This window comes from Adiantum capillus-veneris, chromosome 9, assembly GCF_014529385.1.
Source record: "Adiantum capillus-veneris isolate H3 chromosome 9, ASM1452938v2, whole genome shotgun sequence".
NCBI classification, from domain to species: Eukaryota; Viridiplantae; Streptophyta; class Polypodiopsida; order Polypodiales; family Pteridaceae; genus Adiantum; species Adiantum capillus-veneris.
In genome coordinates, this window is record NC_140939.1 from 62977503 (window position 1) to 62992767 (window position 15265).

The 15265-nt window shown below is 45.5% G+C and overlaps 1 protein-coding gene across 3 annotated transcripts in view; it reads left to right on the forward strand.

Moving 5' to 3' along the window:
• The first annotated feature begins 5591 nt into the window (after positions 1-5591).
• LOC147450568 (phytochrome 1-like) overlaps positions 5592-15265 on the forward strand; it is a 44124-nt gene continuing 34450 nt past the window's right edge. Inside the window, exons 1-2 of one of the 3 annotated variants that reach the window (XM_086519748.1) lie at positions 5592-7972; positions 8224-9040. In XM_086519748.1, the coding sequence (XP_086375874.1) occupies positions 5869-7972; positions 8224-9040 (2921 nt within the window). In that variant the 5' untranslated portion in view covers positions 5592-5868. The remainder of the gene's footprint in view (positions 7973-8223; positions 9041-15265) is intronic. The other 2 variants (XM_086519747.1, XM_086519746.1) reach the window with 2 other exon arrangements.

Genomic DNA, 15265 nt, shown 5'->3' on the forward strand with positions numbered 1-15265 from the left:
ATAGAGTGCAGAGAGATGTAATTAATGGTTTAATACACATAATACTAAAGATTCAAGAGAGGAGAGAGAGAAGACTGCAAATAAGAACAATATTTATTGATATGGTGAAGAAACAAAGCTTCCAAACTCAAGAGATGCAGTACAGTAGATACATTGTAAGATTTCTAAATGCTCTTTTACAATCCAGTTGCACACGCCCATTTCGTATGCCTTTTGAATTGCAACCCTCACCTCAGAATCCTTCCCCAAGCTGTCCCACCATCCCGCTTCCTTCTGCTCTGGCTTCCCCAATTGCTCCCAAGCAGAACAACTCCCTACTGCTCTAGCAGGTTCTCTCAAAAACTCTTCCCAAAAATGCTCGAGAAAATGACCCTCCCCAGAAACTAACTGAACCCTTTTTTAGTGCAAAAATACCCCTTTTATAGAGGTCCAAGTATCCCCAAAAAGGAAAAAAATTGGAGCTCACTTGCTCGTGCACTTCTACTGAAGATCCTTTTGGACTTCTTTGCATTGCTTGCACTTGTCATAGTCCACTTTTGGTAACTCTTTGCATGGTGCACATATCTCGGCTCTTTGTCCACCCAATTCATCTGCTCGGCTAGACTTGCTCTTCTCGGCGTCTTTCCCTAGCTTTTTCATGAGACGGTCCCCTTTGTTTTAGTCCTGGAAGTCTTTGAACTCTCTCCATTACCCCTTCTTGCTCTCCACTAGCCGGATAAGTCTCTTGGCCAACTTTGTGATTCTCTCTCTCCATTCACTGTGGGATAAGCCCCTTGAAGCCGTCGAATTCTCTCTCTCACTGTTGTGGGACCCCTCCCCAAGGCGAGCAATAGCGACCTCGCTATTGGGGGGGCATCCTTGCCTTTAAAAGTTTTGGGCCCATATGGGCGCGGGCAGTAACAACCCTTTAATGAGTTGCCACATCACTTGCCGTCACCGACCGTCGAACACAACCGTCCACAGCCGCCGCCAACACATCTCGCGGGCGGCGCCAGTGCGCCACCAAAAACCGCACTGGATAGCCCCCGGCTCCACCAACGCAGCGCCCGAAGGGCACACCAGAGAGCTCCTCTCTCTTCACACTTCTACAAAAGGCTCCACGTTGTAGGTCATATACTACACCAACCTTCCCTCAAATGGCTCATGTGGGTCTATTAGACCTACCACACGGCAACTTCCCAGCACCGCAGCCTCCAAGCCTGCAAATCCATCAAAATTTTTGAGAAAAAAAACATCCAACTAGCAAGTATTGTCATTGCCCGCTTGACTTCTCAAACCTCGAGCCGTCAATTCTAACCGAGAGCCACCATTCCGGACATCAAAAATACATGCTTGCCCTGCACTTCAAGATTCTTCGAGATTGTAAACTGAGGCCGACAGAACCGCAAAGTTCATATGTCGCTGCCCCGCCGACAATTGCATCCAACTTTCTAGCTTCTTTAACTTCCTGCTTTAGGCTCCGTTTAAGGTTCAGTCAATTCCTGCTAGCTCCATATATTGCACAACACCTTCTAGAACTCTGTCAGGGTCCAAAAATTGCCAGACGGCAAGACTTCCCACGTGGTCAGGTGGACACCAACCTAGCCCTCGTCAAAACTTAAACTGGCCATATCTTGTAATCCGTAGCTTTGATCTGCAATCTGAAAAGACGGATAGGATCCATAAATTGAGCACTACATTCCTATACCCTGACATCCACTTGGGCCACCTATCCCCAGCTACCCTGTTCGGCAAGAATCTGCAACACACCAAACCTTCATCCTTCACTATCTTGGGCTCCATAGCTCTATTTGATAAGCCGTTTAGACCTGCTCCTTTAGCACTTCAAACTGTACATTTCTAAGTAGAAAACCAGCCCTTCTTCCTTTCTTCACATGTCAGCTCACTTAGATCACTTTGGTCTACAGAAACCCACATAATACATACATTTCTACTAATTTGATGCCATAAACAATTCTAACATAGTGCATAGATTTGTCAAAATTCACAGATACAAAAAAAACTCTGTTTTTCAGCTTGTGCACGCAAAGCGGCACGACAACGTATTTATTTATAGATTTCTTCAATGCTAAAAAATGAACACAAATTGGCCGGTCGACATAAATGGACATAGCTCGTAATGAGCACTTGAGTAATAAATGTACATATCCCTTATCCATAACAGCGTGATCAGAGACTTAAGCTCCTCCCAAAATTCTTTAAAGAACTCCCTAGTCATGCCGTCCCATCCTCGACACTTCTCATTGCCGAAAGCTTGCATCGCTTGAGAGCATTCCTCCTCGGAGAACGCCTTCTCCAAGATGTTGGCGTTCAAATGTGATACCATTTTTTTGACACTTCCCAGAGCGCAGCTTTGGATCCATTCACGTTGGGGGAGCGAGCCTCATGCTGGCCCATGATCTATTGCAAGTGGTTAAGCATCATAAGAGCCATTTCATTTGGGTCCTTAATCTCCGTTCCTTCCCCATCGGTGGATAGCGAGTGGACGATGCCCCGATTTCTCTTGACTTTGAGGGCCCTGAAGAAGTGAGACTGATTAGCCTCCTTCGGCAGGAGGAAAGTCTCTCTGGATAAAATTCTGGTCTTCTTCACCTCCTCTGGTTGTTGTTCAGTCAAGTCACATTTAGCTCGACTTCAGAAGTTGACCATGATGGCTTGTAAAGTTTAAAGAGGGTCCAATGCATGCTCTAGCCATTCTATGCTCCATGTAATGGGTATGGCCCATGAACTTTGAGAGTAGCAAAATTAGGAAATTAGATAAAGCACTTTTGTGAGATTACTTTGTGAGCACAGCGGGTGAACTTAATTGATGGTAGCAACATAAACATGGTACTTAGTTAACTTGGCATGAACAATACTTTTGCAAGAGAGAGAGAGTTTAGAGAACATGACAATAGTTGAGGACCGGATGCATACAAAGCCGGTCCCCCCTCCAATAGGCATTTGTATTATAGTTTCTCCCATCAAGAGAGACTTGGTACAATACAATTTTTGTGTTCCTTGTGACCTAGGTGATGCAATGAAGATGGAAAGCTTCATGCATCACAAACATAACATAAACTTTGTAGAAAGCATTAACTATCCCAAGCCTCAGTCCCAAGGCCTCAAACACCTTCGAAGGTGGAGAGAGCTAGCGGGGAATGAGGATAGGGAAGAGGAAGAAGAAACATTCCATAGGAGAAATAAATAGTTTCTCACTTATCATCGCTCTTCTTGCTAGCATATATAATAGCATAGTAATGAAGATGGAGAAGATGGCAAGCTTAAGCATTGAAGCATGACTCTTGGTTGGATTTGCATTCTATAGCCAAGAGTGTTGGTGTAGGCTCTCACTTCTCACAAGCTTGGAGAAGGAGGTGGAGTTCCTCAACTTTCACCAAGTAAGAATGAATCCACAAAATGAGTGTGTGTGTGTGTGGTGTATATCCCCCCAGCACCCGCCTTGCTTGCTTGTGGCAAGTTGTAGCTTTTACACATGTTTCAAGCTCATTGGACCCCTCTCCCCCCTAGACAATCACATGCAATATGCATTCAAGTACATGGGTAGTCTTTGGACAAGTGTCCTCCTTACCCCTTAGAGAGAGAGAGCTTGAAAATATCTAGATATTTGTTGGATGGGACTAGAAGCTCATTGGACCCCTCTTTAGCCCAACCAATAGCATTTAAGCACACCATGTGGTTAAGCATAGGGAGAGTCTGACATGCGTCCCATGTGCCCTTTGAGAAAAGGGGTGCCCTTTGGGTGAGTGGAAAGTTAAGTCAAAGATTCCCCTAACTTTGGGACTTTCATACATAGGAAGCTTCTCAAGCACCTTCCTCATTAAGTTTGTAGGGTCTCTTTTTGAGTCAAGCACCTTACCCCCCATGTATGGGAAGATTCTCGAGCACCTTCCTCATTAAGTTTGTAGGGTCTCTTTTTGACTCAAGCACTTTACCCCCCCATTAAGTATGACAAGCACCTCAAGCACCTTAGTCATCAAGCACGCACCTTAGTCATCAAGCACGACAAGCACCTCAAGCTTAGGTCGGGTTCTCAGCCCTAGCTTTCCTAAGATCATAGGACTTTTAACACTAACCATTGGAGGTCTTTAATGAAGCTAACCCTAAGGTCTTTCAAGCTCCATTAGATGCACATTGCTCTTTGATAGACTACTTCTTTTTGGACCCCTATTGAGATGTGACCATCTCTCCTCTTGATCCCCTGCTGAGGTAAGTTTAGAAGCACTTATTTCACATTGCTCTTTGATATACCATCTCCTTTTGGACCCCTATTGAGATGCAACCATCTCTCCTTTTGGTCCCGTGTTGAGATAGGTCTAGAAGCACATGTTTCTATTCTAACTCTTGTTCCCGTTTATTCTCCCACATTAATGATCAATTTAATATGAGAAAATCATTTGGTAAAGTTAGATATTATATTTTATGACACTCCACCTTGGTGTGGAGTAAAGTATTAGCCCCTCATAAATTTGCATCTAAATTATGCTTGCATCAATCAATGCACTAGGTGTACAAAAAACATATGAGCACACATGATAGTTGGGCAAGTGATGGAGCAATGAGCGAACCACTATGTGAGAATACAAACCTTCTTACTCAGCTCAAAAAACCGATTATCATATTTTTATAGAGAAGCTCATCTCTCCTCATTTGTAGAAACGAGGCCTCCAATGGTAAGGCATGATGAAACTAATATCCATAAAAGTCTTCTATGGTTCCTTCTTAGGAAAAGGGGGCACCCATTAAGTTGAATGCTCATCGGAGTGGCAAGAATATTTACCATGCTGTGTCGAACGCATCAAAAGTAGGGCTTTCTATGTAGTTTGCCACTACGGCCCGCCAATCTACATGTGAAGCAAAGAGGGAGAGAGAGAGTTTGATAGGGATACCATAGATCATGTGTGCAAAGAAGCCTTGGCGAAAACCTCCTTAATTCTAGGCTTCACAAAAGTCCTTGCTAGCAACCTCTATCATTTGGGCATTCTTTCAAGAGGTGCACCTCATTTCTTGGGCCCATGTACCACATGGGCGACTGATAGCGGAAAAACAAGCTTGCCTGAGCACCTGCTTTGTCACTCGATGTGAAAAAAGATATACCTTTTTGCCTCAATTGCAACAACAAAACAATTTACGCCATCTTGATGGTAACAAGCTCAGTAAGCGGGTGAACAGGCTCAAACCCAACTGAAACTCTCCCAACATTGCTTTTCTTCTTGTCCGTGGTGTGCCAAACATGGGTGAGGGGTCCAGGTTGCCTCACTTTGCCCAAAGTTGGACACAACACTCAGCCAATTGGCTTTTGTTGTGTCCTTCGTACACGCGAGGACGAACATGTGTGACATAGGCCTTAGTAGAACAACAAGAAAGGAGGTATGGTCGGGCCATATGAGGGGGATGAAACGCCCTAATGCGATTGGAAAGTAGAGTGGCGGCCATAAAAAGCGACTCAGAAATAAAGGGGTCTTTTCCATACGACTGGAGGAAAATGATGAGATGCGAGGCCTTGTGCTTATCCACGTTCGCCATTCTGCTGCAACAATCTCACCAGCCAACCGGCTAGTGCGTACCTCCCACGTGACCCTCCGCGTGGGCGGACAGCCCTGGCCACGTCTGCAGACGTGTAAGCATACGCTCTTGTTCTTCACTCCCGCCGTTTTACCATCCACCACCGCTCTCCGACTCCCGCCGCCCTCTCTCCTTACTGTGTTGCCAAGTAGACGCGATCTCCGGCCCTTATCTGCGCACACATACAGGTAAAGTAGGAATTTTCAGCTCCCATGGAAGCTTCAATCACCCCCTTCCTCTCTTCCCCCCCACTCACATCCTAATTCCATCCACAATTGAGGCCCCTTTCCCTCTTGCTGCAACATGTCCTCCAAAACCATGACCTACTCCTCCTCAGCTGCCGAACCTCGCAGCAGCAGCTCCTCCGTGGTTCGCTCCAAGCACAATCGCCGCGTTGTGGTTGCACAGACAACTGCAGATGCCAAATTGCATGCAGTTTTTGAGCAAGCGCAGTCCGAGGGCGATACTGGGGGCAGCTCCTTTGACTACATGCGTTCCATTGAGGATGCCCGCGGCTCAGTTTTGAGCGAAAGGGTGCCAGCACAGGCAGTGACGGCATACCTTCAAAGAATGCAGAGAGGCGGCCTCATCCAACCATTTGGATGCATGCTTGCACTGGAGGAGGGCAGCTTTAGGGTAATTGCCTACAGTGAAAATGCTGCAGAAATGCTTGACCTCATGCCTCAATCTGTACCTAGTGTAGGGGTGCAAGTTCTGGTGCTTGGCATCGGCACTGACGCGCGCACGCTTTTCACATATGCAAGTGCAGCTGCCCTGGAGAAGGCCTCAGGGGCTGTTGATGTCTCCATGCTCAATCCCATTACTGTGCACTGCCGCAGCTCGAGCAAGCCTTTCAATGCAATTGTGCACCGCATTGATGTGGGCTTAGTTATTGACTTTGAACCAGTCCGGCCTGCTGATGTTGCTGTATGGGCTGCTGCCGGAGCCTTGCAATCACACAAGCTAGCTGCCAAGGCCATATCCAGATTACAGGCACTTCCAGTAGGGGATATTGATCTCTTATGTGATTCTGTTGTGGAAGAAGTCAGAGAGCTGACAGGGTATGATCGTGTCATGGCTTATAAATTCCACGAAGATGAACACGGTGAAGTCTTAGCTGAGATTCGAAGATCTGACTTGGAACCGTACTTGGGGTTGCATTATCCTGCAACTGACATTCCACAGGCATCGCGTTTCCTTTTCATGAAGAACAGGGTTAGGATGATTTGTGATTGCCGGGCACTTCCAGTAAGAGTTATTCAGGACAAAGAGCTAAGGCAGCCTTTGAGTTTAGCGGGGTCTACGCTACGGGCTCCTCATGGGTGTCACAGTCAGTACATGGCTAACATGGGATCGATTGCTTCATTGGTCATGGCTGTTGTTGTCAATGATAACGATGAAGATGTGAGTAACCGATCTCAACAACCAAAGATGAGGAGGCTATGGGGACTTGTCGTTTGCCACCATACTACACCTAGAGCAGTACCATTTGCACTTAGGTCAGCTTGCGAGTTCCTGATGCAGGTGTTTGGTCTTCAGCTGAACATGGAGCTGGAGCTTGCAGCTCAGATGAGGGAAAAACACATATTGCGCACTCAGACTCTTTTATGTGACATGCTGCTTCGAGATGCACCTATTGGAATAGTATCTGAATCACCCAACATAATGGACCTCGTGAAATGTGATGGAGCTGCCTTGTACTACGGTAAGAATTTTTGGTTACTTGGAACAACTCCCATAGAGGCCCAGATCAAGGACCTTGCAGAGTGGCTTCTTGATGTCCATAGAGACTCTACAGGTCTGAGCACAGATAGCCTTGCAGATGCTGGATATCCTGGTGCAGCTGCATTGGGGGATGCTGTGTGTGGAATGGCTGCAGCAAAGATTACTACCAGAGATTTTTTATTCTGGTTTCGCTCTCATACCGCAAAGGAGATTAAGTGGGGTGGGGCGAAGCATGATCCAGAGGACAGGGATGATGGCAGGAAGATGCATCCAAGGTCATCTTTCAAGGCTTTCTTGGAGGTAGTGAAGAGGAGAAGCCTGCCATGGGAGGACATGGAAATGGATGCAATCCATTCCTTGCAGTTGATACTGAGGGGATCCTTTCAAGACATTGATGACAGTGATACAAAGACAATGATTCATGCTCGTCTAAATGATCTCAAGTTACATGGGATGGATGAGTTGAGTACTGTTGCAAATGAAATGGTACGCCTTATAGAAACAGCTACAGCACCTATATTTGCTGTGGATGCAGGTGGGTTTATCAATGGATGGAATGCAAAAGTGGCGGAACTGACAGGCCTGACCGTGGAGGAGGCCATGAGTAGGTCGCTGGTCAGAGATGTGGTGGTGAATGCATCCATGGAAACAGCTGAAAGAGTGTTAGATTTGGCACTACAAGGTTATAGTCTGTTTCTAACTCTTTTGAGCTCATTGTTTTAAAGTGATTTGGAATTGATGATCGCGAAATAGACCTGAACTTCCGGTTAGGTTATTAGTAGCTTGAATTAATCCTGTCAAGGGTGCAAATTCGTAAGAAATACCTGTGCCTTCACAAATCATACTGTATGATGGAGAGTTGTTGTTTGAATGTAAGCCTTTTGTATTGGGTAGTGGTCTTGTTGGGTTGAGGGCTTTGTTTTTTGTTTCTAGGACAAGAAGAGCAGAATGTGGAAATTAAGCTCAAGACGTATGGTGACCAAGCTATAAAGGGACCAGTGATATTAATTGTGAATGCATGCTCGAGCAGGGATTTTACGGACAATGTGGTTGGAGTTTGTTTCGTTGGTCAGGATGTAACAGGTCAAAAGGTGGTGATGGACAAATTCACTCGTATTCAGGGTGATTACAAGACTATAGTACAGAACCCAAATCCCTTGATACCACCTATTTTTGGTGCAGATGAGTTTGGTTATTGTTCCGAGTGGAACCCAGCAATGGAAAAATTTTCAGGCTGGAAGCGTGAGGATGTGATCGGTAAAATGCTAATAGGGGAAGTATTTGGCTCTGATTTGGCATGCTGCAAGTTGAGAGGTCAGGACTCAATGACCAAGTTCATGATAATTTTGAATGCTGCAATGGGGGGACGAGACTCTGATAGGTTCCCTTTCGGTTTCTTTGACCGATATGGTAAATATGCAGAGGCGCTTCTGATCGCCAATAAGAGAACTGATAGTGATGGAGCAATCACTGGCGTGTTCTGTTTTCTTCACACAGCGAGTCCGGAGTTGCAGCAAGCTTTGCAAGTTCAGAAGCGATCTGCAAGGACTGCCCTAGATAGACTAAAAGAGGTTGCTTACATGAAACAAGAGATTAGGAATCCTTTGTATGGGATCGTCTTCACAAGGAAGCTGCTGGATAATACAAATCTTACAGATGAGCAGAAGCAAATTATGGAGACCAGTTCTTTGTGTGAAAAACAGCTGCAAAATATCCTGGATGAGGACAACTTCGAAAAGCTTGATCAAGGGTATGTCTACTCTCATTGAAGTTGGTTAACTTGTTCAAATCATCGTTAGGTAGTGTTGTCTTTGTGGAGTTTGGATTGCTTACAATTGGTCAGGTTTCACGTTGCTCTCTAGCAGCAGCCATAAAGTAGCTCAAGAGGCAGTGCTTGATGATATGGATGATTGCAGGGAATTGTGTGTTTTCAAGAAACTTTCCCCTTTGCTTCTTGGGGGTGTCTCTTCTTGCTTTTCCCTCTTTCTTAATGACTCCTGCAAACCCCCGAAACACAAATGAAGCTCCACCATGATGGACCTTAGGAGCTGCATATACATTATAGTTTGGATGTAAGAATTGCATTGGCACATCCTACTAAATGGCATAGTGTGGAAGCTTTTATGGAACACACACTTGTTAGAGAGAGAGAGAGAGAGAGAGAGAGAGAGAGAGAGAGAGAGAGAGAGAGAGAGAGAGAGAGAGAGAGAGAGAGAGAGATGAAGTGAAATGAAATGATATATTAACGTCTTCACAAGGCCAAAATGACCTATGAGACCATCAGATACAAAATGGTGAATCTAATACAATGTCTGACGTACAAGTACAAAAAGTACTGAATGTAAAAAATGAAAACTGAAAATGAAGTGTGAAATGTGAAATGTGAAAATGTAGAATAGGCCCTCAATGACAATCTGGGTGTCGTGCTAGAATGCCTCTGATCCTCTGCTGGAGTCTCCGTCGATGGAGTGTGCTCCTGTGTCTCGGTCGTGGTCGTCTCAATACCTTTAGATGGACACAGAAAGAGATTTCAGCTTTTAATCTCTTAAAGGAAAAGATGACTTCAGATCCAGTCATTGTGTTGCCAGATCTTAGGAAGTCATTTGTGGTCCAGTGTGACGCCTGTGGTAGTAGCATTGGTGCAATGCTAATGCAAGATGGCAGGGTAGTAGCCTATGAGAGCAGAATTTTGCAAGGGCCAGAGATGACCATGCAGGTCTATGAGAAAGAGTTACTGGCTGTGATTCATGCGCTCTTAAGTTGGAAACACTACCTGCTAGGTGCAGATTTCGTTGTCCAAACGGACCATCAGACCTTGCGATACTTCTTGACACAGACAAAGTTATCTGAGAAGCATATGCGATGGGCAAATATTTTGTCCATGTTCCACTTTCAGATTGTGCATGTGGAAGGCAAGAAGAACGTTGTGGATGATGCCTTGTCAAGGAAGCCACAAATTTCAGCTGTGTCAATTCCCTATCATCATGAACTTGATGATATGAGGGAACAATATACAAATGATGAAGATTTTGCAAGGGTCTTCGAGCAACTAATGGATGGACAACGTCATGAACACTATCTTCTCAAAGATGGGTTCATGATGATGCATGGCAGATTGTGTGTCACAAAGCCATTGCGACGCAAAGTTATGGAAGAGAGTCATGTCCCACCGTATGCAGGGCATCGTGGCATCGATGCTACAGTTAAAGCGGTTGAGACATTCTTCTATTGGCCTACATTGAGAAGAGATGTGGATGCCTTTGTGCGAGAGTGCCTAATTTGCCAGAAGGTCAAGCTTGACAGGCAAAAGGCACCAGGGTTATTGCAACCACTACCTATTCCAGATAAACCATGGGAAAGTATTGCTATGGATTTTATCTTTGATTTTCCGAGCACGCAGACAGGAAACGATGGTATTTGGACCATTATTTGCAGATTTAGCAAACAGACTCATTTTATTCCTGTCAGGAAGAAGATAAAACCAGATCAGATGGCACGCTTGTTTATGAGCAATATTTTGAAGTATCATGGCATGCCACAGTCGATTGTTAGCGACCGTGATCCACGCATGACAAGTTTGTTCTGGAGAGGCTTGTTTGAGAATATGGGCACCACGCTCAAATTCTCTTCGTCATTTCATCCTCAAACAGATGGGCAGTCAGAAGAGGCAAATTCTACTGTCCTAGATCTGCTGAAGTGCTATGTGTCAGAGCATAAAGGAAAGTGGGAGCAGTATTTGCCATTGGTGGAGTATGCATACAATAATACAGTGCATTCATCAACTGGCAAGGCACCTTTTGAAATAGTTGAAGGTGGCAAGAAAGTTCCTCCCATACTGCATACAAAGGACTAGATATTTGAAGCAGATAAGTATGTTCAGGACATGGATGAAATGTACAAGAAGGTCAAAGTGGCCTTAGAAAAGACTCAGGCAAAGCAAAAGAAAGCAGCTGATTGTCACCGTCGTGAAGTGGTATATTCACTTGGTGATTGGGTGCTTTTGCGCTTTGAAAAGGCAAGGTTAAAGAAGATGAAGGGCAAGGAAAGACTGTTTGCAAAGCTCAGCATGCGTTACTATGGGTCTTTTCAAGTGTGCGACATAATCAGTGATGTTGCATATAGGCTGAAATTGCATGACAGTTGGAAGATTCACAATGCGTTTCATGTGAGTCTTCTCAGACCCTATGTGGGTGATGTGCCAGAAGATATGCCAGCTGAAGATCAGCCGGAAGTCGAGGAACTTGATGAGATCTTGGTCCCGGAACAGATTTTGGCACACAAAGAAAGGAGAGTGAAAGGCAAGGTTGCTAGGCGTTACTTGGTAAAGTTCAGAAACTATCCACCAATGGATGCTAAGTGGATGGAAGAAGGTGAACTGGCAGAATCACCAACTGTGTTATCACTTTACCTTGAAGCCTTCGATTTGCAACCTACCTTGACCCCTTGAGTTTCAAAGCTACATGGATTGTCAGTGTGACAATGGCTTCTGAAGCAAATGATGTACATGGTATTTAAAGTGAGCTCAAATGAAATACCTGTTACATGAATGTTAGAGCTGTACAGATTGTCAGTTTGGCAATTGCTCTTATGGAATGTCCAAAACTTTGGTTAGTGCTATAGAAGTGAGTATTTCTTGTCAGTTTGTCAAGGATACAGTAATTGCTTCTGTCACGAGGACGTGGCAGTTATTAACCATGTCACAGAGATGTGGCAACGGCTAACCTTGGTTGTTGGTTTCTTTTCAATGGGGTTTATTTTATTTGTTTTGAGACCCTCTTTTTGAAGTAGCAAACGGTCGGACATTGTATGGCCAATGTGAACGGTAGATTCACCCGCAGACGGGAAGTGGTCGGCACTGGAATTCGTATGGTAAGAGGATGCCTAAGCTCAGAGCAAGATCATATAGGTCCCCCCGTCGCACTTAGCAAGTTGGTGGATACTAGGAAGTCAACTCAATTAAGGCGTAAAGTCAAGGTGGGACTACCAACAAAAAGTATCCGACAGTTGGCCACATTGCACTTTTGGATGCGGTCCCAATGAGGATAGATGGTCAGAAGACCAGTGGGAGCCCAACAGAAGCATCTCCTAAAATTTAGGGAACTGCTATTTTGGGCCGTGAAATGTGTTCGCGTCATTACCTCCGGTATGACTAGGGGAACATTTTATAACTCTGCCGTGAAGTCAACTGGGCAACCGGTCAGGATATTTTTAAACGGCGAACCCGAAACGGGCAAATGCTTGTAAATGCGCCAAGTGTCGAATTTTCATGCACTTTCCTCTTGCAGAAGAAGTGGCGCTGAATTTTATGCTGGGAGAGGCCTCATTTCAGCTTTTGTCACAGGTTAAGAGCTATGGAGTGCTTCCTTTCCCTCTCATGTACAGTGTGGTGCTAGGAGTGATGCCCTGCACACTACACATTGCTCTCTCTCTCCCCTATGTCCAGTTATGTGATGCCCCACAAGAGGGCTACTCATTTGACTGATGTACAGTTGTGTGGGTTCATGCTTTTGTGCTGAGGCAAGAGCCTCCTTAAGCAGGAACAGGGGTAGCTAGCTGCTACTCCAAAGCAGGCACTGGTGAGGGTCATAACCTCACCGTACAGGTGCAAAATCAGCGCTGTGTATGCGCTGTAATTTTACTGTTTTTCAGCCATACGGACGCCAGGACCATTGGGAATCGTGCCCCACTGGCAGAGGACAGTTAGGGGACTGTTTGGGGCTGAAAACAAGGCAAAAACCAATAAATACAGCGTGCTGAATTTACTGTTTTTGGACAGGAATCAGAGGGTATACGCCAGTAGAAGCGAGTTCCAGCAGGGGAATTGGTTTCGCGCAAGTTTTGGGACTGTTATGTTGCCGAAATTTGGCCAAATCAAATGGTATCTAGGTGGATACACGTGAAGGATTCCCAGGACTCTTCTTTGTACTTTACCCTCCTAAAGAATAAAGAAATGCCGAAAGGGGTGCCAATTTTGGGGCCTACAGGTTGTCGGCGTCTGCTCGGAGCATTCTAGCTTCCGAGCCGTGTGTGTGATTAAGTGTTAATTTGTCACAAGTGTGTGACTACTATCTATCCTTTTTGTTGATTTCTTTCTTATTATCTATTTACTTTCACTTTTTGGAAACACCCCTCGGGAAATCTAACTGCCGTGCATTGCATAGCTAGTGTGGAACTGTTCAGAGGGAGTCCAGGCCTGAGGGCAAGAGAGCACTAAGGTTGGGCAAGGACTATGGTTAGCCAAGTGGGGTCATTGACTAGCCAAAGTGGAATCCTTTGCTACAGAGGCTACATTTCAGTTCTGGATGTGGCTGCAGTGTACAAAGAGGGTCAGATGACCTAGAAAGATACAATGGCAGCATCTCCTAAAATTTAGGGAACTGCTATTTTGGGACCTGAAAATGTGTTGGCGTCATTACCTCCGGAATGACAAGGGGAACATTTTCTTACTCTGTCGTGAAGTCAACTGGGCAACCGGTTGGGAGATTTTTAGACGGCAACCCCGAAACGGGAAAATGCTTATAAATGTGCCAAGTGGCACATTCTGGTGCACTTGCCTTATGCAACAAGAAGTGGCGCTGAATTTAGGAGTGGGAGAGCCTCATTTTCAGATTTGTCACAGGTTAAGAGTTATGGAGTGCTTGCTTTCCCTCCTATGTACAGTGCGGTGCCAGGAGTGATGCCCTGCACGCTACGCTCTGCCCTCTCTCTCCCCTTTGGCAGTATGTTATGCCCCTCTAGTGGGCTTTTCATTTGACCAATGTACAATTGTGTGGGTTCATGCGCGATTGCCGAGGCAAGAGCCTCTTGCACAGGTACTGGATTAGCTAGCGGCTAATCCCCCGCAGGTACAGGTTAATTCGGAGAGGTTTCACGCCAGAAATCTCGTCCGATTAAAAGGGCAAGCAGCCCTACAGATGCGGGAGCTCGAGGACTTGCTATGGATGCGACCGGCACGCGAAACGGAGCCCGAGACAGTAAATTACAGCCTGCTGTGTATTTTTGCAGGTTTAGGGTTTTGGCCCTAAACGGACCCTAATACCCCCAAGAGGTTTGGGGACGCAAGGGGACCGCTGTATAGGCGATCTGGTGCATTTTCAGAGCTGAAAACAGAGAATTCAGCGTGCTGCAGATTCTCGCCAGGTTTTGCAAAGTGCCCGTATGCGTCGGGAAAGTCAATCAATGCGTGGGAATACTGACTGTGAAGGGTTCTAGTAGAGTTATGCTGCCGAAATCGGGCTGGAACAGTGGAAATTCAATCGAGTTTGTACGGGGCAGCTTGTAGGGAACCACAGCGTTTATTCCCTCTTTTGAACAATAAAGAAATACCGAAAGGGGCGCCTAAGTTAGGGGCCAATCTGGTGTCGGTCTACTCATACAGGTGCAATCTAGCAGCCTGTATCCCTCTCCCCTTTGTTGTGTCTTGAAAGTACAGGTAAAATAGACGACTAATAATGGGTGAAAGCTAAATCAAGGTTTAAAGTAAAGTCTACCGCCCTTTTTGGATTGAACAGGCCGGTTACATGGTTCCATCGACGGGATTAAATCACTTTTTCCCATAGAAGTGAGCCTTGGTTAGTTTTGGGCTTGAAGACACAGGGGATCATAGACGAGACAGAGGGAATTTCAATTATGGCTGACAGACCAGATGATGTGACTGAAGAGGTTTCCTCTTCACAAGGTCAACAGACACATGAAGTGGGTGAGTCCTCAAGACCACCACAGACAGATGACGATATATTCAGGACCCAGTTGGCTACTGCTGTGGCTAGGTTCACACAAGTAATGCAAAACCCGAGGTTTTTAGCCTTTCTGCAACGTGCTGTTTCGTCTCAGCAAGTTGGGTCACTGGATCATATTCAAAAGCCTGTTAAGGCTCGAGCACAGGTGATTCATACCGCACAGTCAATGGAAACACCTGTACACTTGACGGAGAACATGCAGTTTCCACAACCTATGCCTAAGGTGCAAGAACAGG